Source organism: Sceloporus occidentalis, unplaced genomic scaffold (genome assembly GCF_023333645.1).
Source record: "Sceloporus occidentalis isolate IW3139 unplaced genomic scaffold, rSceOcc1.0.p SCAF_6, whole genome shotgun sequence".
Taxonomy (NCBI): Eukaryota; Metazoa; Chordata; class Lepidosauria; order Squamata; family Phrynosomatidae; genus Sceloporus; species Sceloporus occidentalis.
This window is the reverse complement of record NW_028316986.1, coordinates 80648340-80672351: the sequence shown is the minus strand read 5'-3', so window position 1 is coordinate 80672351 and position 24012 is coordinate 80648340. Positions and strand designations below refer to the sequence as shown.

The window sequence follows — 24012 nt, the reverse complement described above, 5'->3', positions numbered from 1 at the left end:
CCTCATGGCGTGAAATTTGGGCTTGCAATTCTTGGATATTACTTGTTGATATTGGCTTGTCCTGGATCTCACGATGTGCTCTCTCTATCAGTTGTTGTAAATGTTTCATTTCTTGTTCATATTGCTCATACTGTACTACTGCTTCCTAGAGAAAAAGATGGGAAAGCAATTTGAAGGTATACTAGAAAATAAAAAATCTCTTCTGTACATATACTGTATCTATCATTCCCTGAGGCAGTGCTACTCAATGTGGTGGTCCATGGACCAGTGGTGCTCCACAAGCCACTGGCTGTTGTTAACTTTCAAGGAAAGGAAGAAAGAATTGTACCTAATGGGCACAAATATGGTACCAATCTGTGGTACACTGGGGGAAAATAATGCTGGTACCCCACATCAGGCAGCATGGAAAGCACTGCTCTAAGGTAAGACGAGACATTTTCAGGGACTAAGGGGCTGAACAGGCTGCCCCTTTCAGCGTTGGATCAGGGCCGCAGCAACTACATGCTGCAGCCCCAATCTGGTATTTCCACTGCACATAAAGGAGCCACAAAAAGTGGCTCTTTTTCGCCCCGCAGAAAGGGCACCTGTGCCACCACAGTGGCACTTTCTGGCACTCCTTTTGGCGCTGCATCATTAGAATGCAGCGCGAAAGGAGTGCCGTGATGCTACCCATTGTGCAGTTGGGGTATGTTGTGTGGATGCCACGTCCTCATTCTCCCCTGAGGCTAGCATTTATCGTGGGTCTGTTCAAGCCTTAAGTCCCACTGAATTCAGGAGGAGCACCTTCTAGCTATAAAAATGGCTGAGCTGTAATTGAACTTAAACACTAAGGAGATTACTGCACTATACCCTTACAGTGTTGCTATTCCACTTTTAAGTCTCTAGATATCTCCTGTTGCACTCTGGTTATTTGCAGTTGAGGGAAGGGCATTTAGAATTATCAGCCAGTGAACTCTTAGGCTTCAGAATGCTAGAGGAGGCAGCCAGAGCAGTCAAAGTGGAATAGCAGCACTATAAGAGGGTAGTGTGATAATCTACTCAATGTCTGAAAGGCTATTAAGAAAGCACAATTTATACATTTACTACTAAATGCTATACCTTTTCATGTACATATTTTAAATTATATGGAAATTACCTTCTATTGCGCAAGAAATTGTGCATGTGGTTATCACAGAAACAAAACACTGTTTTAGTAATGTCTGTACTTTATTAACACTATGGAGTTTATCGCATGGCCCCTGAAACAGGCCCAGTGCATTCTAAACGTGAACGTGCGTGAGCGTGCACAGAACGGGATGGGGCCAAGAACCCCATTTTATTGCACGCTGGAACGCCGTCTTTGCCCCCGGGCGTTCCAGTTGTGTCCCCGTTCCATTCCAGAGGGCGCCATTTCTGGGAACTATTTCTAAGCATTCCCAGAAATGGCACTCTCTGGAATGGAACGGGGACTCAACTGGAACGCCTGGCGGCAAAGACGGCGTTCCAACATGCAATAAAATGGGGTTCTTGGCCCCATCCCATTCCATGCGTGCTCGCGCGCGTTCACGTTTAGAACGCACTGGGCCCGTTTTAGGGACCATGCAATAAATTCCTATGTAAATAATCCTAAAGGGGAAAAAAAGTTATCTCAGGCCCCATACAAACAGGCCAAAATAAAGCTGCTGTGGTTCACTTTGAGGTATGCTGTTTAAATGATGCATGCGTCCTACGAGTCCGGAAGCCATGCCAAAGCCATGCTCCAGTCCTAAGGAATGTCTGTATGGGCTCTCTGATAACATTAATATTCAGTCTTAAATTAGCTTCATGAGATGTCATATGAGCTTATGTTTCTGGAAAAAAAAGATGCCATAGGAAGAAGCCAGAAAACCACATTTCATCCCAGGTTGGTTATCAGATTTTTTTTTAAAAAAAAAATCACAGCAATAAGCCTCTTTTAACAAGGATGTTTTAAACACAAGGTGTAAAGTTTTATAATAAATGCTGGGCCAGAAAGGTAGGAAAACGAGTGAGTGGTGATGTTTATTTAAAAAAACTCCAAAAATTTAAAAATACATATAATCTAAGAAATATTAAGGACTACATAAAAAATGTATTATTTTGCATTTTTAACTTCATGTAGTTTGAGCATTGGACCACAACTCTGGAGAACAGGGTTTGAATGTCCAATTGGCCATTGAAACCTACTGGGTGACTTTGGGCAAGTCTCTTGCTCAGCCTCAGTGGACTGTAATGGCAAACCTCCTCTAAAGAAACTTGCCAAGAAAATCCTGTGAAAGGTTCCTCTTAGGGTCGCTAGAAGTCAGAAATGACATGAAGGCACACAACAACAACAACAACAACAGCTTTTGAATATTTAATTATTTGTAATATTTAAAGTCATCAAAGAGATTTTGGCTTGGATATTTTAAAATGCCTGGTTAAATAAAAACATATTAATATGTGCTGAAAGCTCTGCAGTATAGATGCCAGACCATCTTTACAGCTGAATATCAATTTTCAGGAGCACATTCCAATTCTGAGGCACCAACACAAAATTATCTCTAGTGAATTAATAATATACTGGAAGAAAGGCCTCAGTAGAAGATCACAAACAAGCTAGTACTGTATATGTAATTTAGCATGCCAAACAGCAAAATGTTTATATTTAAACTGTCCAGAAAACTTAAAGAACAAGCAGATTAAGAAAGAATGAAAAGAAAACAGTCAAACAAGGAAGACAAACAAACTGGACTGCCACCAATTGGGTTTACCACCTCTACTCCCTCTTGGGTTTATACTTGCCTGCATTATGTTGTACTGCTGGATAGTTGTGTGCTGTAGATGACTGGCATCCTCCTGCAGCCTGAGGGCAGTGTGACATATTGGTAGGCTTGTGACCACTTCTTCAGGAATTCGTAAAGCACTCTGACAGACATGTACTGCATGAACCTTTGGCTTCAGTGACTCCATTTCAGAAAGCAGATGCTAGGGGTAATATAAATGTAGCAATGAGCATGCACTACCAGAAATGTAAGGGTCTTTCAATAAAGCAATGTGTATTTCCTGACAAGTTAATGGAAGTTCTTGGAATCCATTGGATACTACAGTCGGCCCTTCTTATACACGGATTTCTTATACACGAATTCAAGCATCCACGGTTTGAAAATGTTCCAAAAAAGTATAAATTTCAAATATCAAACCTTGTTTTTCCATTCTTTATAAGGGACACCATTTTGCTATGTCATTATATTTAATGGGACTTCAGCATCCACGGATTTTGTTATCGGTAGCGAATACCAACTACTGGAACCAAACCACAGCGTATGACAAGGGTCCACTGTATCCCTTAAAGCATATTGCAAATGTAAATATATATTTCCCTGATTGATTGACCCAGCCATCCCCACTGACTTGGGTTGACCTAGATTGTCTCAAGATTGCCCATGATCTCCGGCTTTTGTTTTGACTGTCTTATTGATTTAATGATTTTAATTGTATTTATTCCACTTTGATGTATTATAATTTGAGGTTTATTTTAAGGAAGAGGGGGTTGTGGGATTGTTTTATTGTGTATATGGTTTGTGTGCATGGTTTTATTGATGTAAGCTGCCTTGATCCTATTGGAGAGGTAGGATGATGATGATGATGATGATGATGATGATGATAATTGTGCTGATTAGTAAATTTGAGTTAACAGGAAGGTATCAAGTGAATGCTGTTCTCTTGAAATTCAAATTTCTTAAGGAATCATAAAATGCCATTGGCAGACACTTTCAAAAGGACTAGTTCTTAAAGATGATATGGATAGTGGTCACTGGGGAAAAATGGGCCACACTCCCCTGGCAGATGAGAGTAATTTTGAAACAACTACTCCTGCAATTTCTGACATACAAATCATTTAACTTCTCCAGTTAATATCACTACTACTCTAATCGTTGCCACACAACTGAATTAACTGCCTAGCAATCTTAGAGATTTTAAATAAAGTATCACTAAAATAGGTATTTCACTGTTCAGTTTCTGCAAAGGATAACATAAAATACTCCAATGAATCTACCTGTCGGTGAGAAAGTTGTTCTTTCAGACTTAAACGACCAACTTCTGAAGATGTTAGAGTGGCCTGGGCTTTCTCTAAAGCTGCTTGAAGACCCTTTACCTCCGTTTCAAATTTCTTCATATCCTGTAAATATGAAATTTATAGAAAAAACAAGGGAAAGCAGAAAATATATTAGGCATTTGTTAAGATAGCCTAAAAGCCTGGAAGATAAACAGGATAATGCCTGGGTAATCCTTGGATGGGAGATCGGCAGTGTATACCAACTACTGTAGACTATATTTCAGAGGAAGGAACTGGAAAAACCACCTCTGTATATTCCTTGCCTGAAAAAACCCTAAGAAGTTCAGGGGGTTGCCCTAAGTGGACAGGTGACTTGAAGGCCCAGACACTCACAACACACATTATACAATGGCACTTTTTGTAAGAAAACTGTAAGTTCCTGGAAAGCTAAAGTTATGTTTTTTCAAGTCTATTGTCTGACTCAGAGTTTCATGGTAGAATTATTGTGTGCACATTAAATATACACATGCAGACTTCTCTGTTTAATTCAGTTCACATCCCATTACCCACAGACCTTCCTCCTTTCTGTTGAAATGAATGGGATATCCTGGGTATGGGAAAATGGTAGCACTCCAATAGTTATTTGACTACACCTAGCATAATCCCCAATTACTGGCCAATTTGGCTAGGAATGAAGGATTCCAGCAACATTTGGAGAGTCACAGACTCCCTGCCCCAGAGAAGATTTTTTACATAGGATCCTAGAGACAAATGGGGACCTTCCAAGTATTTCAAGTAAAATTAAAAGAGAGAAATTTCCTAGGAATTATGTTAATGCTGCAAAATGTTATGCACTGCTCCAGCAATCGGCTAGATGTGAAGAGCCTTCTACATACCTTGGCTGCGTCCTGAATATTCTGTAGCCTCTTTGTGATCTCTTGCTGTAACTCCTCAGTCTGTCGCCCAAGCTCTGATACTTGCTGAGACATCCCTTCAGTTAAATAGACACTTGCCAGATATTCTGTCTTTTCATTCATGGCTTCAAGATCTCCATGGATCTCACCAGATTCTTCAAGCATTGTCTAGGTTGCAGAAATTCATAAAACATATCTTAACCTTTGAACCTTTGCTTAATAGGAAATATACACTATTTGTTTGGGATTAGAAAGTATCTTTATGAACAGTCAAATTGATGCAGAAATGTGTTCAGCTGCTATCAGACAAATACTCTTGCTGCCATTACCTCATGAGACATAATTTGATCACGAAGCTGAGCAGCAGAATTCCATGTGATGTTACCATGTATTAAAATAGTGGCTTTTTCAATCCATTTCAGTATGAATTCAAGCATCTCGTTATATTCTTCTAAATGTGAAATGGCCTGGAATACACAATAGATATCTGTTTCAGTTGGTCTACAGCATATTTTCATTGTTTGATATTGTATCACTTTAATTTTAGAGACCTCAATTTATTTCAGTTTTAGTTCTTTAACATTTCTATTTGTTTACTACTATTCTATTGTATTACTCATGTTAAAACTGGTGTATCTGGCATACACATATAAGGCCATGTCTTCTGCATGCCTCTTAAGTGATATGCAACTAAATATGAAAAATTAAAATATACTGATCCAAGGTAAAGAAATACCCTTGCATATGTGCTAAGAACAACTTCATTCTTTCACAAATTAACGGCCTATTTCCTTGAGCCACACCATTTAATTGCACAACTAGATTTATTTAGACAGTCCCATCATGGATTTTATTTATCCAGCTTTGACCATACAAGTTATTTACACCTCTTAAAGCAAGCAAAATGTATAGTTGTAAACTCTCCAGCTATTATACATGTAGTAATTCACTCCAAGATGTAAAAGTGCTTGTTTGATGTATACTAAAGCTACTGAAAAGCTTTTATTAACTAAACCATTTAATATGTCTGTTCACTGAAAGCATAAGTTTATTTGACAGGTTTCAGCAATGCTGATTTGGAAGGACCACAGTGCTACCCAATTAAAACTTCCCAGGTTTTAAGTACTTTTCAAGATTACTTTAAAGCATTTGCAGAGGGGTCTCAGGAAGCAGCAAGTAGCAGGAAGTAGAGGTGGGGAAAAGATTCCATCTAATCTCATTCCCCATCCTGAAGGAGCCTTGGAAAGCAGCAAGGAACAGAAGGAGAAGTGGGAAAAAGACTCAATCTAATCCCCTCCCCCATCTTGGAGCTTCAGGAATCAGCAAGGAGAGATGGGGAAAGACTCCATCTAATCTGTAGCCTCATTCCCGCTTACCTCTTGATTCGATTCCTGAACCAATTCCTGAAAACGGTTCAGCAAACACAGTGGTTCCCACTATGTTTGCACTGGTTTCAAGAATCGGTGCAGGAAGCGACAGCTGCGGCTTCCCCACCATGCCTCCCTCTGTCCTCCTGGCCGTACTGGGGCAGAGGAGAGGCTGGGGCGGAAGAAGAGAGGCAGGCTGGAGCAGGCATAGAGGTATGGCCAGGAGGCCAGGGAAGCCGCTGCCAGTGGGAACCAGGGTAGATTCTTCTTATACAACATTGCCAAAATCCAACCATATCTCTCCGCCTCTACTGCCAAGATTCTGGTCCATGCCCCAGTGGTATCACGACTTGATTTCTATAACATCCTCCTGGCTGGGCTTCCTCTATCTCAGCTCCATCCTTTAATTTCTGTCCAGCATTCAGCTGCATGCATTATCACATCTGCCCACTGCTCTGACCATATCTCTCTTTTCTTAGCATCCCTTCACTGGCTCCCCCTCCCTTTCCGTATTCAGTATAAGCTCCTGCTGTCGACATTTAAAGCCCTCCATGGGTTGCCCCCCTTTACTTATCAGACCTTCTTTCTCCTCACATTCCCACTTGGGCCCTCCGCTCTAGTAGTCAAGGTCGGCTGTCCCAGCCCAGGATTTTCTCTGCCCCATCTAGGATTTGCCCCTTTTCGCTTGCTGCCCCTCACTCCTGGAACCTTCTTCCCCTGCAAGCAAGGGCCATCACTTCTTTAACCATTGATGGTTCAACTTCAAAACGGAGTTGAAGACCATCCTGTTCAGAGAAGCGTTCCCAGGCATTGTGTGATTGTAACTTGCTATTTGATGTTCTTTTCTTGCCTGTCTTATTGAACCATTTCCTGTATTGCTATGTATTTTATATGTATTATCCTATTATTTGTTAGATTGTACGCCGTAGGCAGGTTTACTCTTTTATATTTATTGTTTTTATATACAGCGCTGTGCAAATCTACAGCACTATATAAATGAAGAAGAAGAAGAAGAAGAAGAAGAAGAAGAAGTAGAAGAAGAAGAAGAAGAAGATTTGAATCGGATTTGAATCGACCTGGTTCCCATTTGGGTTGAATCAATTTATTTCCAAATAAATTGATTCAACCCCCAAACACCCCAATTTACCAGCATCTTTTTGACATGGGTTAAATAGGTAAAAATGAGTAAAAGCCATGACCCCTCTTTCTAAATCACTTCAGCGATTCGAATTAAGTGGAAACCATGGTGGTTTAAACTGGATCATTTGGAACCACGGTCCAGTTTAAACCATAGTGGGAATTAGGCCTGTGCCGCCACCCCACCCCCACCCCCCACCTTCCAGAGGGAGGAGAAGAGGAGAAGAGAAAAAGCTGAGAGGAAGGGGAAGGGGAAAGCCAGCTATGTGAGTCCATCTCAGCCCTGGCAGAGACCATCTCAGCCTCCCCCCTTCGCCTTCCACAGAGAGGAGAAAACAGAGAGGATGGACAAGGAGAATCAAACAAAGGACAGAAGAGAGACTAAAATGAAAAAGGTCATGAGGGGAGAAGGGAAAAGGAGGGAGTGGGGAGGAAAGGGGTAGGGAAACTATCAATTCAACAATAATGAAGGGAGGGAGAATGACATAGGAAAACAACTACTGGGCAGCAGCAGTGGTGGTGGGTGTCACTAAAGTGAAGAACAACAGTGACATCATAGTTAGCACTACACACAGGGAGGTGTAAGTGGTCCTCCTTTTGTAACCCCTCACCTAGAAAACCCTGAGGAGACATCGAAAGTATTACACAGGAAGGACAAGAGCACTAACAGGGAAATAGAAACTAAAGGAAAACACACTTGCAAGAGCAGCTAAGGGCAGTCAAAAATGATGAAGCAAGCAGTAAACACTTTCAGAAAGACAAATCCCATCAGAATCAGCACCTAACATAAAACAGGGACATGGAATGTGAGAAGCATGAGCCAAGGGAAGCTAGACATAGTGAAAATGTTCCCATGAACCCTGAAAACCTGCTCCAGAGATTTGGGAAATGCTAACAAAGAACACAGGAAGTGCAATACAGTACTAAGCACTTCACTGAGCAGAGACCTAAAGGATCTGACAAATGTATATATCTAAAACAGGAGTGAGGAATTGTCAGGTGTTGGGGGCAACCTTGGTTCCCCCAGGAAAATTGGAGGGCTGCACTCCTGCACATCCCCTGCAGAAAATCCAATACTTTACCTCCAAATACATTTTCATCACATGCTCGCACCACCATCTGCTTTAGGTCCAAAAGATGCCCTTTTTTTTAATAACAGGAGATGACCCAGATGTCACTTAAGTTCCCTTCCTTTTTTTTTTAAGAAAAGGGCCTCTCTGGGTTTAAAATGGTGAAGGAAGCAAAAACATAGATAAATTGCTCCCCTCTTTCCCTAGAGGGTGTTCAGAGGCATTTAGGAGGGGAAAGCAGGGAAATGGAACCCTAGACGTTCTACAGGGCTGCACTTTGCCAACCTATGTTCTAAATGATAAGCAAAACTGACACCTTCAGCCTTCCAACCATACAACCAGTGGGGAAAATAAATAAAATCTGTAAAAAAAATAAATCACTCCAGAAAAAGTCTGTGTGTGTGTGTGTCTGTACCTCCATCTCTCTCTCTCTCTCTCCATCACTTATTTATTTTAGTTTTACTAATCATGAGAAAGAGCAAGGAACTATGCTGGGAGATGACAGCCTTTTCCTTGATCCTTCCAAGTTTTAACATTTCAGTAAGCTCATACATTTTCAAGATTCTCAAGAATTTGAGAACTTTGCTTGTGTTTTATGTTGACTCCTATGGAAATGTGATACATAGCATCCTTCAGCATTGTAGAATTCATCTGTTTGGACAATATTTTAGATATGAGCCTGTAATGACTGGGTCCTACAGTAATTTGGGGACTTCTCCAGAACCACAAAGGGTAAATCTAGGGGGAGGTACATGCTAATGAGAGCTGACATCACATGCTAATGAGCTGTGACATCATAGCTGATGTAAGGTCTAACTGACCAATCAGAGAGTAGGACCGCGAGATTCAAGAACATTCCATGGAAAAACTTTAAAAAGTCCTTGGGGAGCATGTGGTCTTTTGTCTCTCTCCCTCCCTCCTCTTGGGGGAAACCAGATGCTTCTTTGTTCTCTGGGCAGCTGGGGGAACCGTCTCAGGAATGCAGGTGGAGTTGGCAAGGAGCCAGCTCCCTGAATCCAAGAACTCAACACGGACTGCAAATCCCATCACTGTGTGAGTAGCTAGGAAATGTGTTAGTTAGTGCGCTTAGGTTTTGTTATGTTTATCTAATAGTTTGCCTGAAATGAACTCTTTGTAACGATGCTTTCTATACCTGCAAAGCAAGGAGGCTTTGCATGAATGATACCTTCCTATCCTATGCTATTTCTTTAAAATAAACATATTTCTTTAAAAGTATCTGCTGTCTCTCTCTCTGCTCCTGTACACGCGTCTTAAGCTCGGTTACTGGTTGCTGATTACTGATTGCTTAAACTAGAGAGATCCCTAGCAAGTCTCAGTGTGTGCTTAGGGAAATGTAGTCTGTTGAAAATTCACTGAGTGGTGGCAGCGAAGAATAGGACCTCAAGGGGGTCTCGTTCAGCTCGGCAGGGAGTGGGAATGGAGACCTAGGAGATCCTAGAGGGGAAAGTGTGAAGGGGACGCCCTGGGAGTAAGAGCCATGCACAGGGCTGGTTGCTCCAAGGATCACCCCCAGATCACTACAGAGCCGAAAAACACACCAAGCCAATGTAACGGCATACCTGATTCAGTTTGGATGCCCTGTACTCAGCCTGCCTAATAGTTTGCTGGTGAAGTTCTGTCAGCTTGCCTATCTTGCTAGTGAGCTGTTTAGACAGCTGAGGATTCTGCTCTGCAAAGTCCTGGACAGCTGCATCTAGTTCCATTAGCTTGATGTTACAGCTGTCCAATTCCTCACCCAGGACCTGTAGTAGAAAGAAAATAATTATTAATAAGAAACAAAACAAAAATAGTAAGCATTTTTTCCTCTCATTATGGCTAACACTGTTCTCCTCTCTTCAGCATTTCTGTCATAAAGCAAGGGAATGGGAAGGATGTACATATCCTTCTTCCAGGGCTCCCAGCGCAGTTTCTTTTCAGAGGCAGATCACTGCATACTCATGGCTACAGGTGCTTCATCTTTGCAATAACCACTAATTTTCAAAAAAAAAAAAGGGGGGGGGGCTACTACTGTTATTGATTACAGCTACAAATAGATCCAGGTTTTGGCAGACCAAACAGTTGATTAATGAACCACCATTAACCCAGCCTGCTCCTGGAGTGACGTCCTGAAAGGCAGCTATGGGAATCCACATGTGTGGAAGTCACTGCTTCATTCCCTTGCCACCTAGGAGTGAAGCATCAGCCCCAAAACTACAGACGTTATCACAGGGAGGGATTTACATTGCCCAAACATTGCCTAACTGTTGCAGAAGCACGAAGGTGGGATCATTTGTTGTGCTTCTAAAACATAATTAAAGCTTCCTGCTTTCCTTCCGTCAATGAAGCGTGCGTGGAGAAGCCATTTTTTAAATAACGGGATATCCCGTTATTCCAAAAATGTCTTCTAGTTTCTTTGCACACGCTTTGTTGAGGGAATGAAAGTGGGAAGCCTCAATTATGTTTTAGAAGTGCAACAGATGATCCCACCTTTGGTGCTTCTGCAAGAGTTCAGCAATGTTTGGGCAATGTAATTCCCCCATATGATAAGAGCCTAGGTTGTGCCCCTGGCTGCCCCATCCCTAGGTCCCTTAACAAGTGCCAAGCCCATTTCCTGACCAACTGGATCCAGGTCCCATGCCAACCCACTGCCTGAAAGTTTTGATGATATTTAACTAACAATCCCTGGGTACCTCAGGGAGGGAAGGTAAGAGCAAACTCCTTAGCAGACGAAAGGGCAAGTCTGGCTCATTCAGCCTAGTCCCTGATTAGAAGGAAAACTTCAACCAGTTCCCTTTGGTCTTGCCCACTAGCTAATCATGCTGCCTGCAATTGGCTGGTTTTCCTGCGTCTCTCCATGCACCCAACTGTGCAGGCCTTTGGGAAGAAGAAACTGACTGTATGACTGAAAACAGTGTCCGACCAGCCCCATTCCACAGCACCATTTTCCTCACACAGCTGTGAAATAGAAGTAATTAAGCCTGGCCATTATAAGAAGAATAGCTGCCTTGATCCACGGGGAGAGGTAGGTAAGAAACAAATGTCGTTGTTGTTGTTATAGATATGCAAGTCAATAAGATATTGAGTAAGCCTAGCCATCACCACTATTTAGCATAGGTAAACATTGGTATATTTGCATATTTTGTCTATCAAGAAAACATTTACTCCTTTTCAATTTAAAAGAGCACATATTGCATTATTGTTGCTATGATGAAGCCGTTTGTTATTTTTTAAAATGCTAGATGACTGCAGCCTCAGGTATGTTGTGCATGTCTGAAAGCCATCACAATGCACCAGACATAAGAAACAGCGCATATTACCAGCCATTGCCAGGATCCTTCAAGACAGTAACTTTTCAGTGGGTCACTTGAGTTGCTCCAAAAAGATGATGAAAAATAAACTGATACACATGTATATATAAACTGATAAACATATATACAGTAGCCAGTATGGTGCAGTTATTTTGAAAATTGTACTAAGACTCTGATAGACCAGGGTTGGAATTCCCACTCAGCCACGGAAACCAAATAGGTGTCCTTGGGCAAGTCACCTTTTCTCTCACTCTAAGAAATGCTTCTCCCTGATTCTCTGATCAGGGGAGGAGCCTTTGCTGGCCTCTCAGTGGAGAGACCAGCAATTGAAAGATAAACAGTGCGCTTAGTGGGCTGTTAAGAGAGGCGAATTTGAGGCTTGCTGGCCCATTCCCTCTCAGTCTGACTGAAATGTTGGCCCACCCTCCTGCTTCAATAGCAGTGTGAGAGTACCTTCTGGTTGCTTCAGGGCTGGGTAGGAATTTTCTCTCCTTTCCAAGGTTTTTTTTGCCTACCCCACACTGTTAGTTGGGGACTTTGACAACTGGCCTGGGGTGTGGTCATAAATAGTTTTCACGCACAGGTGGGGGGAGATAGAGATCTAGGTGAACACCTTGGCACCCTCCTAAAAGGTGAAGGTAAATCTCTGGAACTGACTTTTAGATCTTGTGACTAAACAGGAAGGGAAAGAGACTTACTTTGGGGCTGGCCTGAGATTTAAACCCTCACTTAAGTCTTGCGAGTTAAGTGGGGGAGTCTTGGTTGGCCTTCCAGATGCAGGCCGGCTAGGGAGCAACCCACTTCTGGATTGCCCTTGGGATTCAGGTGTTTTTATCCAGGGGAAGCTGGGGAATGGGTCGTGGGGGAGGCAGACCATCAGCCAACTGTTCCCACACAAGGTTCTCCCCCTGTTTTTTTCAGATCTCAAAGAAATAAAGTTAAATAAGTTGAGTTAAATAAAATTGCCCATTTTGTCTGGTCTCATTATTCACTGGGTTGGTCAGCAAAGGACAATGACAAACTTCTCTGAACGACTCTTGCCCAAAAACAAAAACAAAAAGAGAAAACATGACAGGGCTGCCATAAGCCAGAGATGACTTGAAGGTCCCTAACAATTGTCATTACTCAACACAGTTTGGAAACCCCAGTAACAAAAAGCTCCTTGCCATTATGATTCTTCCTTCTCTTTCCTCTTTCATTATATATATCTACTCTTTCCATTTTCTGTCTGATTTCATAAGGCAAAATTATAACACAGCATACTGATATTGGTCTTTGACTATACCATACCGACAAATAAGGAAGATTATGTTTTATACCAAAAAACAGTTTTATTTACCCTTTGATCTATTTTAGCTTGCGTTATATTGCTTGTCTTTTCTTTCAGTTTCACTAGAATGGAATTGAGCTCATTGGCTATCTCTTGAATCTTCTGACCAAATTCTTGATTTAATGTCTTGCTCAGTTGAGCTTCTTTTTCTTTGGCTTGAACCTGCCAAAAATTCAAACGGTAAAAAAGATTAATGGCACATATTGATTTACAATTATAATTATAAAAAAATAGTGCAAACAAATCTATTATGTCAAGAAATTTGCCATATTTAAAAGCATTCATATATATATAATTTATTTTACACTTTAATGAAAGAATATTGGCACCACAGATAGTATGGGCTTTACTGCACCACCCCTGTTCTTGCTGCAATCATGATTGTCAAGGAAAATGGAATTGTACCTGTTTCTATTATTGTAATCACCACGCATCTTCATAATCATGTGACTGCTACCATCACACTCTCTTCCAAACTCCCTCTTAACCCCATCTCCTTGCTCTATGCCCTACCCAGCATGTCTTCCAGGATATTATAATAATAAATAAAATATTTTTTTTATTTATATACCACTTTTCCATCTGATCTAAGCGGTTCACAGTAGCATACAATATAATACAGAACAGTACAATACTCAAGCAATACAATATAACATCAATTACATCGGCAATATTACACAGTAGAATAAAAATCTCCTAACAAATACAAGTCCATTTAAAAACAATCGGTTGTGGTTGGGTATCTGGATCTTAACTAGGGTATTCTATCTCTAAAGAGAATCAGGGGGGTATGCTATTTGAAATTTTATTTCACTTTCTCATGCAATTCTGGAGCCCTGCTAGCACAGTTGAAGTTTTTTTAAAGGAAAGAAATAGAAAAAAAAAAATAAAGGCAATCGGGTTGCTTGGGAATAGTGAGGGGGGACAGAGGGAAAGGAGGAGATACTGACACCAAGTGATTGCCAGTATCACAACTGCCCTGGTGTGACATTCCACACCTGGGGGCTAGAACAATTGTGAGCTCATTGATGGGTTTCCCCCATAAACAAAAAGGGACACCTTAACTGCAGCACCTATGGTTTGGAGGCCATATGATGCAATAAGTATCAGCAAAACCACTTTGGGGGATCTAATCATGGTTTAAAAGCTGCTTATAGTAATCTTTTAAGTCAGTATCTAGTTTGGTTCTTGCTGTCAGGAAACCCAGAAACATGCAACCCTCCCTGCATAAACCTGCATGCATCTGCTCAGGAATGTTAAGGATCTCTCCATAACAGAGATTCAGGCTGCCTGAGGAGTGAACAAAGATAAAAGTCCGATTTTCTTGACTGTTTGAGGGGGTCTAAGTGAGAGATGGGGGGGGGGGGTTGAATGTCCTTTTCAACTCCATCCTCAAACATCACCACATGGGCAACAGCTTTCCAGACTTTGAATATGAAGATGTGTACAGCACTCTGTAAATGTGTTAAGCTTGGGAACTCTATAGCTGTATTGAGCTGATCAACCTTCCTCAGCATGTTTGCTTTATAACCATGTTCAGCCAAATATGACAGCAGAGGCCTCTACAGACCTTTCTATTTAACATACAAGGTATGTAAAGCTGCCAGACATGCAGTGATGTTCAAGAGTTGGGCTCGCCCATGAGACCATGTCCCTCTCCTTGGTTTTATCCCCAGACCCAAGCAGATGAATGGCTGCACAGCATAAAAGAGAACAGAGATGTGAAGAATACTTATTAATGCTTGCATGGTAGTGGTTGAAAAAAAACAGTATCTTGATACCCAGGTTACTTTGCCAAGTTACTCTGTTGCAGGATTCCAGAGACCAACTTTAAGACTCTGCTCTTTGGGACTTGGTTGGAGAAGAGGACTTTGGGGATTTCTCACACAGTCGCATGTATTCCAGTGGAGTAAAGTCTGAATTATGTTCATGTATTTATGCTCATGTAGTGCTTGTTTATACAAATTAACATTGTTTCCTTCATGGAATTTATAGCATTCACTTTGAATTGGTTCTTACCTGTTCATGTATATTTACAAGTGCCAGTCCCACTTCTGCTAATTGAAGAGAAAGCTCAGATGGTAAAATGGTATATAGTCCCAAATATTTATTCTGCTGCTGTTCAGCCATTTTTTCAACAGCCTGACGATGAATAGTTGCTTCAATCACGAGGGCCTAAGAAGATGTTTATATACACATATGTACAAAGGAACACACACCCATATTTTAGAATTTCACATCGAACCAAAATTTAGTCTAGATGTGTATATAGTTAGAAAACACTGACATTCTTTCAAATTCATTCCAATGTGCCCACTATTTTTAAAAGGCAGAAAGGCATCTATCACTCAGTTGTTAGCTATGATATATCTTAAATTAGGACATGAAATTTGATTAACTTAGTATAAATCAGATTCCGTATTTTACATGAAACTGCTTTACAATCAGTTTTTTCAGTGCCTGCCTATCTATCATGAAACACTAGTTTGCTGCAAAGCATTCTGGGATGTATTAGAATGTCCATGCTCACAGTTTGTAGAATACAGTAATTTATTCTTTTCAAACACACAAAAAAGACAGCATTACTGATATTCAATAGTAGAAAGACATACTAAACAACTGCTGTATGCTTGACATACCTGCAATTCCTCAAGTTGAGTATTTACTTCTGTTGCAGGATTCAATAAATATTCTTTGGCTTCCTGAATCCAAGACTTGACTTTATTAATCTCTCTTTCAACTTCTTCACGCTCCTTCAATTCTTTTTTAATGACTTTCTCACTTCTTTTAACTTTTTGTTGCATGCTTAAAAATAATTTTAAAAATAATTTGAATAGCATACATTTGCAATGATAAAACTTTTGAGAAAAACCAGAACAAAATGTGTAGCAGCACACAACATATTTTATATTTTATATAAATATAAATGAAATATTATTAGGGTTCCAGTAATCAATCTGCAAAAATTATGTTATCAGCTATTGTGAATGAAAGCAGATGGCATCTTTTAAACTATTATATTTAGAAATGAGACACATATGTGCAGGTATGAAACACAACCAATAGATTAAAGCCAGCTTTTTTTCAACCAGTAGGTATATTCTCTAAAGTGACATTTAATCATAATGCCCCTATAGTCAGAAAGGAAGGGGAGAGTGGCAATAGGCAGTGGTGTCACTAGGGGGTGAGGGGGGTGCGGTCCACACCAGGTGAAACCCTAAGGGGTGGTGACACAACTGCTCCTCAAACACCAAGCTTTTGGCAGAGAGAGGCTGTGACATTCATCTCTTCCCTTTAAAATACTTTAAGAGATGGTGGGAGTGGAATGAAGTTCATTGGGAGGAAAAAGGAGAGGCCCCAGAATTTTTTAAAATTAAAATTTCAAATTTACCTTATTTTTTTAAAATAATTTTTTATTATTTTTATATTTTCTTTAAAACATCACGTTTTAACCAAATCTTCACTATGTATATGCAAATAAATTTAGGTTGTGCGTATGACATTGTAATTTAGAGGTATAATTTTAATTTTGTTAGCTGTTTTATGTCACAACTATTAGCATTACATTTAGTGGTATATGAGAATTACTATTTATGAGTAACACTGATGCAAAAATGCATTGCTAAGGGCTATGTATGGTGTGAAATGGGAGTTCAATGGGGAGGGGCTGATGCCACGAGTTACCACACCGGGTGACACCAACCCTAGTGACATCACTGGCAATAGATGTTCATTTCCTCTTTCTATGAAGCCCCTAGGACTACTTTCCCCCACCATTGTCCTGGAGAGTCCCATAACCCTCTGGAAAAACTGATTTTGGGGTGGGGGAAAACATAAGAGAACTGGCGTGGAAGAAAAGAATGAAATGATGAAATACATTAACCCCATCCATTCCAGCAGTAGATTTCTGCTTCTAGGTAGATAGAGAACCATGAATATTAGAAACCTTTCTGCCTGCATGAAACAGAGTTTCTATCCAACCCATTATCTTTATTTCAAAATTCCTGTTTTCTTACTTATGGTATCTGTCTTGCATTGCTTTGATTTCCTGCATGATGGGCATTTGCTCTTGAGATGCAGGAGCTACTTCTGTATCCCGGAGCATGCTAAAAGCATGCTGCTTGAGCAGACCCAGAGATGATAATTGCTGTTCCAGTTCCAGAATGAAATTACTGTGATAATCTAAAAGATCCAGCAGTTCATTCTTTGAAGCCTTTTCTACTGAGCTCTCTGGTAATCGATCTTGCAGATGATCAAGCGTGTCTGTTGCTTTTTGTATCTAAAGAACAGAATTTTTAATAATCAGAATTAAAAACACCATCTACTGGTTTCTTGAAACTTCTCAACTATGTGATAACAATTTTTAAAATGACAGATATATATACAGTATATATATAGTGCTCAGATACAACAATTCCACAGCATGAAACTTGGGAGTGCTATTAGACATACAGGTATTTGACAATCCTGACTCCCAGATGTGTGTATCTTATGATATAATGCTTGTTACTTTTGGATTTTTTTTAAAAAAAAATTGGTACATACTAAATTGAGATGTTTTAAGAATACAGTGCGCCATATACGGCTTTCAGCATACGTTGAAACCACGCCGGAAGAGCCCATCATGCGCCCCAGAGGAACTAATGGGATGTGCACCCATAGCATGCGTGCATGACTGCACGCCACAGGTGCAAGCCCCATTACTTCCTATGGGGCTCCAGCATACACTGATTTCCCCTTACATGGAGGGATCCAGAATGGATCCCTGTGTAAGGGGAGGGCCCACTGTACATCTAAAAATATAACATATGAAATAGTTTAATATATGCATGCCTAACTTTGGGTACAGCATTCTCTTGGTAAATTAAGAAGATGTATGAGCATAAAAGATAAAAACCTAAACATAATTTATCAAATGCCAAAAATACTGTGAGATTTACTCCTAAGTAAAAATCAATAACCATGCCAAAGTACAATCTGAAGAACATTCCAACAGAATTTAAAGAAAATGTGAGAAACAGGTTAGAACTATTAAGCCTGGTTGACAGGGAACCAGAAGAACTATGGATAGAAATCAGGGATATAGTCAAAAAGGAAAGCAGAAAGATTATCACTATCGGCAAAAAGAAGGATAAGAAACAATGGATGACAGATGAAACACTTCAAGCAGTTAAATGAAGTTGACAAGCAAAAGAAAAGGGAGTTAGAAACACAATTAGAACCATGAAAGCTACTGTCCAATGATGTGCAAGAATAAAGAAAATTACTACAACAATCAACACAGAGAAATAAAAGCTGGCAACAAAAAAAAGAAGAACAAGAGACCTCTTTCACAAGATCTAGGAATTCAAAAGGAAATTAAACCAAGGGTGAGGATGCTCTATGATCAGATGAGAACATAATACACAACCACAGTGAAATAAAAAAAAAAAAGATGGAAACAGTACGCAGAAGAGCTATATAAAAATGTGAAAGTATGAACAACACATGGGAAGAAGAAACATACGAAGATGAACTCCAAATTGAGGAAGGGAAAGTTGCACTCAAAGCAATTGGGAAGAATAAAGCACCAGGAACAGATGACATAACAATAGAACTACTACAATCCACAGAGAGAGAATCAAGTCCAGTTTTAACTAAAATCTACCAACAAATATGGAAAACAAAGCAGTAGCCAACAGATGGGAAGTGATCAATATACAGTCCCATAAACAAAAAGGGAAGCACAAAAGACTGCAATAACTTCAGGATCACTACACTAATTTCCTATACAACCAAAGTCATGCTCAAAATTCTGCAGAAAAGACTCCCACCATATATGGAGCAAGAAATCCCAGAGGTCCAAACTGGATTCAGGAAAGGAAGAGGTACTAAGGATTACATATGATGAGTAATTCCAAATGAAAATCTGCATGTGCTTTATTGATCACAGCAAAGCCTTTCACTGCATAGAGCAGGGGTAGGCAACCTTTTTGAGCCGGGGGCTGGGTTGCTGTCCCTCAGACAACTGGGGGGGGCTGAAGCCAAAAAATAAATAATTAAATAATTTAAAAAAATTACATAAATAAATAAATAAACTGGGACAAATGTAGGACAATATTTTCAAATGGTGGACACTTTTTAAAAAGTTTGCTGATTTTTAAAAAAATGCTAATATAAATGCATGTTTCTGAGGCATCTATAGACAAGTGCCCCCCTTGCTCCTGCGCGTGAGAGGCCAAAGGCCGGTCCCAAGGCCTTGCCGGGCCGCATCTGGCCTGCGGGCCGCAGGTTGCCTACCCCTGGCATAGAGCATGAAAAGCGATGGAATGCACTCAAAGAAATGGGAGAGCCACTACATTTGAATGTCTTGAAGTATAACTACACTCAGGACATAAAGCTGCTGTCAGAATTGAATATAGATAAACTGAATGGTTCTCAAGTGACAAAAGCGTCAGGCAAGGCTGCTTACTATTTATTCAGCCTATATGTAGAAAACACTGTACACAGATTGGTCTTAGATTCAGAGACAGAAGGAGTAAAGATCAGAGGAAAGAACATTAACAACCTAAGATATGTAGACAATATAATACTACTAGCGGATGTAAACAAAGACCTGGAGCAATTTCTGAAAAAGGTCAAGGTGAAAAGTGCCAAAGTAGGCTTAATGCTGAACATCAAGAAAACAAAAATAATGGCTAGGGAAGAGCTAAAAGAATTCATTCCAGATCCCAACTGAAGTCAAGAAATTAGAAGAAATGAATTAGAAGAATGCGAACTAGACAATGAAGAAATGTTATGCTTGGCAGTTGGAGACTTGAAGAACCAGGACATCATTGCAATGAAAATTAACTATTGCTTTATTCTAAGACACACAAAACTACCCCACAATGGTTGGAATCAACTCTGAGTTTTCCCAAGTTAAACAACACTTTAAAAGTATTTTGTCCAGTGCCACCCCACACTTGTAGCCATCACCATTTGCCCACTTCAATAGTGCGCTTTGAAGTTTGTCCCTTCTCAATTTTTATCTCTCCGCCATCTCCTAGGAAAAGAAGGCACCATCATAAACAGTAATCAACAGCCCAGTTTTCCTGTTGCAGCCATCTTCCCAATCTACAATTGATTTCCCCCCTCTTCAACCACCACAATTTGTGGTCAGATTCCAATAGAATCATAACAGGAAAGTCAATAAAGAAAATAAACTCATCTGAGATGTGGTGTTGGGGAAGAGTGCTGAGGATACCTTGGATGGCCAAGAAGACAAACTAATGGGTTCTAGAACAGACCAAACCTGAATTCTTCCTGGAAGCTGGGAGGAGTCAATTGAGGTTGTTGTACTTTGGCCACATCATGAGAGGGCATGAATCATTAGAAAAGACAATTATGCTAGGAAAGGTGGAAGGTAATAGAAAGAGTTGAAGATCACATGCCAGATAGTTAGACTCAATCAAAGAAGCCACAGGCCTGGGCCGGAAGAATCTGAGCAGAGCAATGCAAGACAGGGGCTTGGATAAGTCTTATCCACAGGGTTGCCTTGAGTTGAGGTTGACTCAAGAGCAGTTAACAAGAACAACAACAACAACAATAAATGTTAAGGACCAACATCACTACTGAACGTAGTCCAGGTTACAAAGACTGTATTTTGTACAGGAATCCGGTTGGTGTACCATACCTGTGATTTCATTTCCTCCCAGGACTATGTAGTGGTGGCAAGAGGAGCCAGAAAAATATTTGCCAGCTTTGAGTAGTATGTTACTCTAGTAATTAGCATCCTTCATGGCCGCTACACCTGCAACCCTTTTTTAAAAAGAAAATCTCCTGTTGCCTGTGTTTATGCTGGTGTAGTTACATGAACACCCACAGGATTCCAAGGGTTGGAGCAGATGGACATAAAAGAGTGACCCCAGATGGAAGTGGGTCAGAACCCTGCTGTCCACATGGCTCGTTTCCGAGGCAGGCCACGGACACAGAGGCTGACTGGTGCCAGCAGGTGTCAGATTATCCTGTGCCTTTTTGCTCTGGTCTTAAGGATCAAAGCGCAGCTTCGGTATGGCTTCTGACTGCTTTGGAGGTATGCATCATTTAATTGGCATGCCTCCAATGTGGTTGAAAGCTACTTCGTTCAGTCTGACTGTCTCACCCCTAAGTTATAAATGGAAATAGTTAACACTACAAGTTCATCCACAGAATAGCTAATATTTATACAAAGTGAATAAGGCTGATTCTCATACCTTATCATTAAACTCATTCCATTTCTGCATTGATTCATCCAAAATCCTTTCTTGCTCTTGGGAAACACTTCGGAGCCTTGTCCAGCGCTGCCAGACAGTTGTCATGGACCTACTTATTGTTGCCTTGCTAGCATCATTCCCCATTTTCTCCAAGTGGCATGCTTTTTCCTCCAATGAGGTAATTTTTTCATGAAAAGAGTTCACTGTAGACACTAGTGACTGAATAAAAAGAGAAAATTAGTTTCTCCTATTATAATGAAATTGTACAACATTTAGTACAAAATGGCTCTTACCAAGAACACATAAGGGTTGCTGGACCACATACTGTGAGAAGTTCTGCCTCTATAGTTCAAATGATTTTAATACTACAGCAGATTTCATTTCTGTTCAATGTTTGTATCTACAAAATCACCCATCAATCTGGCTAATATATGAAATATATCTAATTCTTCTCATTAAAGAATATTAGGCATCATTTGTCTGGCATAGGCAAAAGCTGAAAACTGGACATCAAAATAAAATGGTACAATCTAGATCTGTTCTTTCAGCAATAACTTTTTGATCAAGCTATTTTGGAGATTACTGGAAGAAATTACAGACATCAAAATAATTCTGATATTTGGGTGGAGGGAGTTATTTTCTTTTACAACAAAATTACTTATGGAAACATGGTGTATTTTTTCATTGTCTAAAGTACAAAGCCCTTTTAATAGAAACTGCTTCATGTCATTGTGAGATCATTCCCACAACTTTACTAATTATTGAGTCCTCTTCATGTTTTATAATCTTCTGAGAAAAGAGTCAGATTAAATTTGTCAGATTAAGTTAAACAGTGGTCAAAGACTATTAACAAATCTGTGGTTTCACAAGGGGAAAGATGACAGCATTTTCAAAAGCTTTACCTTGTGTGAGATTAATTTTTCTTCTGCTTCAAGTATGGAAGTAGCTTTTGCTACAGAAAATTCAGATAATTTCTTCTCAGACTCATTCATCAAGTCAATAACATGCTGCCTTGCTACCTGGTATTCTTGCCACTGGGAAGCACATCTTTAAAAATCAAACATCAGCAAGAAAATATTACATATTATGAAATCAGTAAGCATCATATATTAAACAAAGATATATTTTCCTGCCTGTAGTAAACAGGCTCATATATTAAATTCCAAAGATATAATCCTAACAAATGTAATCATTTTATGATCCACAGATTTCTGTGAAAGATCTTCTACTGAGATCAGTGTACTTAAGGGTGTTTCCCTTTGACCAAATCAAGCCATAATTGTTCTCATAACAATCATTAATTTTCAAACAAATCTTAAGGATGTATCTTGTTATTTTCATCAGCACTGGAGATCTCGTCTTTCTCATTTGCTCACCTCCAGAGTGTGGTTACAAGGGAAATGGAGGAAAACACCAACTCTGCTAGTCTTCAATAGCAAACTACACCACTGAATCTTGGTCTTAGGGTAGAATGGCAAACAGCATGATACTGGTCTTTAAAATGAATTATTTGAGGTACAGGCTTATAATTTAACTTAATTTAGTCATTCTGGTGGGTAAAAAAAAATACCACCAGGAGCTATTGCTTTTTTTAATAAAATTAATTATAAACTTTGGTACAAAGGGTGTATAAGCCCACAAAAGAGTAGTTCAACCCTCAGAAGCATGTGTAGAATGTCCCATGGATATATTTAGCACTCAGGTTATTATGTATTTTTAAAAAACTATTTTAGCAAATGTTTCTTTTGGTCTTTAAAAACAAATATCCCAAAGCCATTAAAAAAACAATATTAGGAGAAAATATGTAAATGATCAGTTGTGACAGTGATTAAAAAAAACCCAAAACACTTTTTCCACCTCAGCTTTTCTTGTTCAACTACTGACAGCCAGTAGACATCTCACAGATCACCCAGGAATCTACTTCCAGATCTTCTTTGGCTACTCCTAAATAAGATTACTTGTCTAACATGATATTTCAAAGAAACATCCTAAAGCAAATACTGTACCTTTGTAATAACTCCTTCTGGGATTGTGCTTCTTGTTCTGTTTCCCTTTCCTTTTCCTCTAAAGCCTCAATTTTCTTGGTCAACTCTTCTTTTCCTATGGCTTGTAGAAATGGTTCCATGTCAAAGACAAGTTTCCATAGTTCTTGCAAATGGACCTGGAATTGTTTTTTAGTGCTAAAGAATTCTATATGGTTCCTTAGATTTTCCTCAGAGTTTTCCATGTCAAGGCCATTTCGTACTAATTGTAGTAATTCCTGGGCATCTTCAAGCCAGTCGCTAGCAGTCTGAGTAACATGGTAATATCTTTGACACAGACTATACAATTTGGACAATTTCTCCTAAAAGCAAACAGATAATGAAAACATTACATGCACTTAAACACTCAAACATACAAAATTATGGAACTCCAAGTAACCCAGCATGAAATGCATACAAATGGACAAGACTGAGAGAGTACATGCCAGAACTAAGCATGTGGATATTATATACCATTCTGCCCCAAAGAGAAGGCTTGAAGCTGCCCCTGACAAAGCTGGATTGGGGCTGTGGCAACCACATTACATAGCCCTAATCTACCTTTTAGATGGCCCAAAAAGAAGCAGCAAATTGCAGTTCCTTTTTCAGCCAGAAA

At 39.9% G+C, this 24012-nt stretch overlaps 1 protein-coding gene across 1 annotated transcript in view; it reads right to left on the bottom strand.

Moving 5' to 3' along the window:
• The window catches only part of SYNE1 (spectrin repeat containing nuclear envelope protein 1), a 437342-nt gene that overhangs the window by 163784 nt on the left and 249546 nt on the right, over positions 1-24012 (bottom strand). The window contains exons 79-91 of the mRNA XM_089530176.1: positions 23382-23719; positions 22278-22422; positions 21376-21594; positions 17179-17441; positions 15802-15967; positions 15182-15337; positions 13172-13324; positions 10105-10287; positions 5280-5417; positions 4933-5118; positions 4037-4159; positions 2782-2964; positions 2-145 (exon numbers count right to left, since the gene is read on the bottom strand). Coding sequence (XP_089386302.1) covers positions 2-145; positions 2782-2964; positions 4037-4159; positions 4933-5118; positions 5280-5417; positions 10105-10287; positions 13172-13324; positions 15182-15337; positions 15802-15967; positions 17179-17441; positions 21376-21594; positions 22278-22422; positions 23382-23719 — 2397 coding nt within the window. The remainder of the gene's footprint in view (position 1; positions 146-2781; positions 2965-4036; positions 4160-4932; positions 5119-5279; positions 5418-10104; positions 10288-13171; positions 13325-15181; positions 15338-15801; positions 15968-17178; positions 17442-21375; positions 21595-22277; positions 22423-23381; positions 23720-24012) is intronic.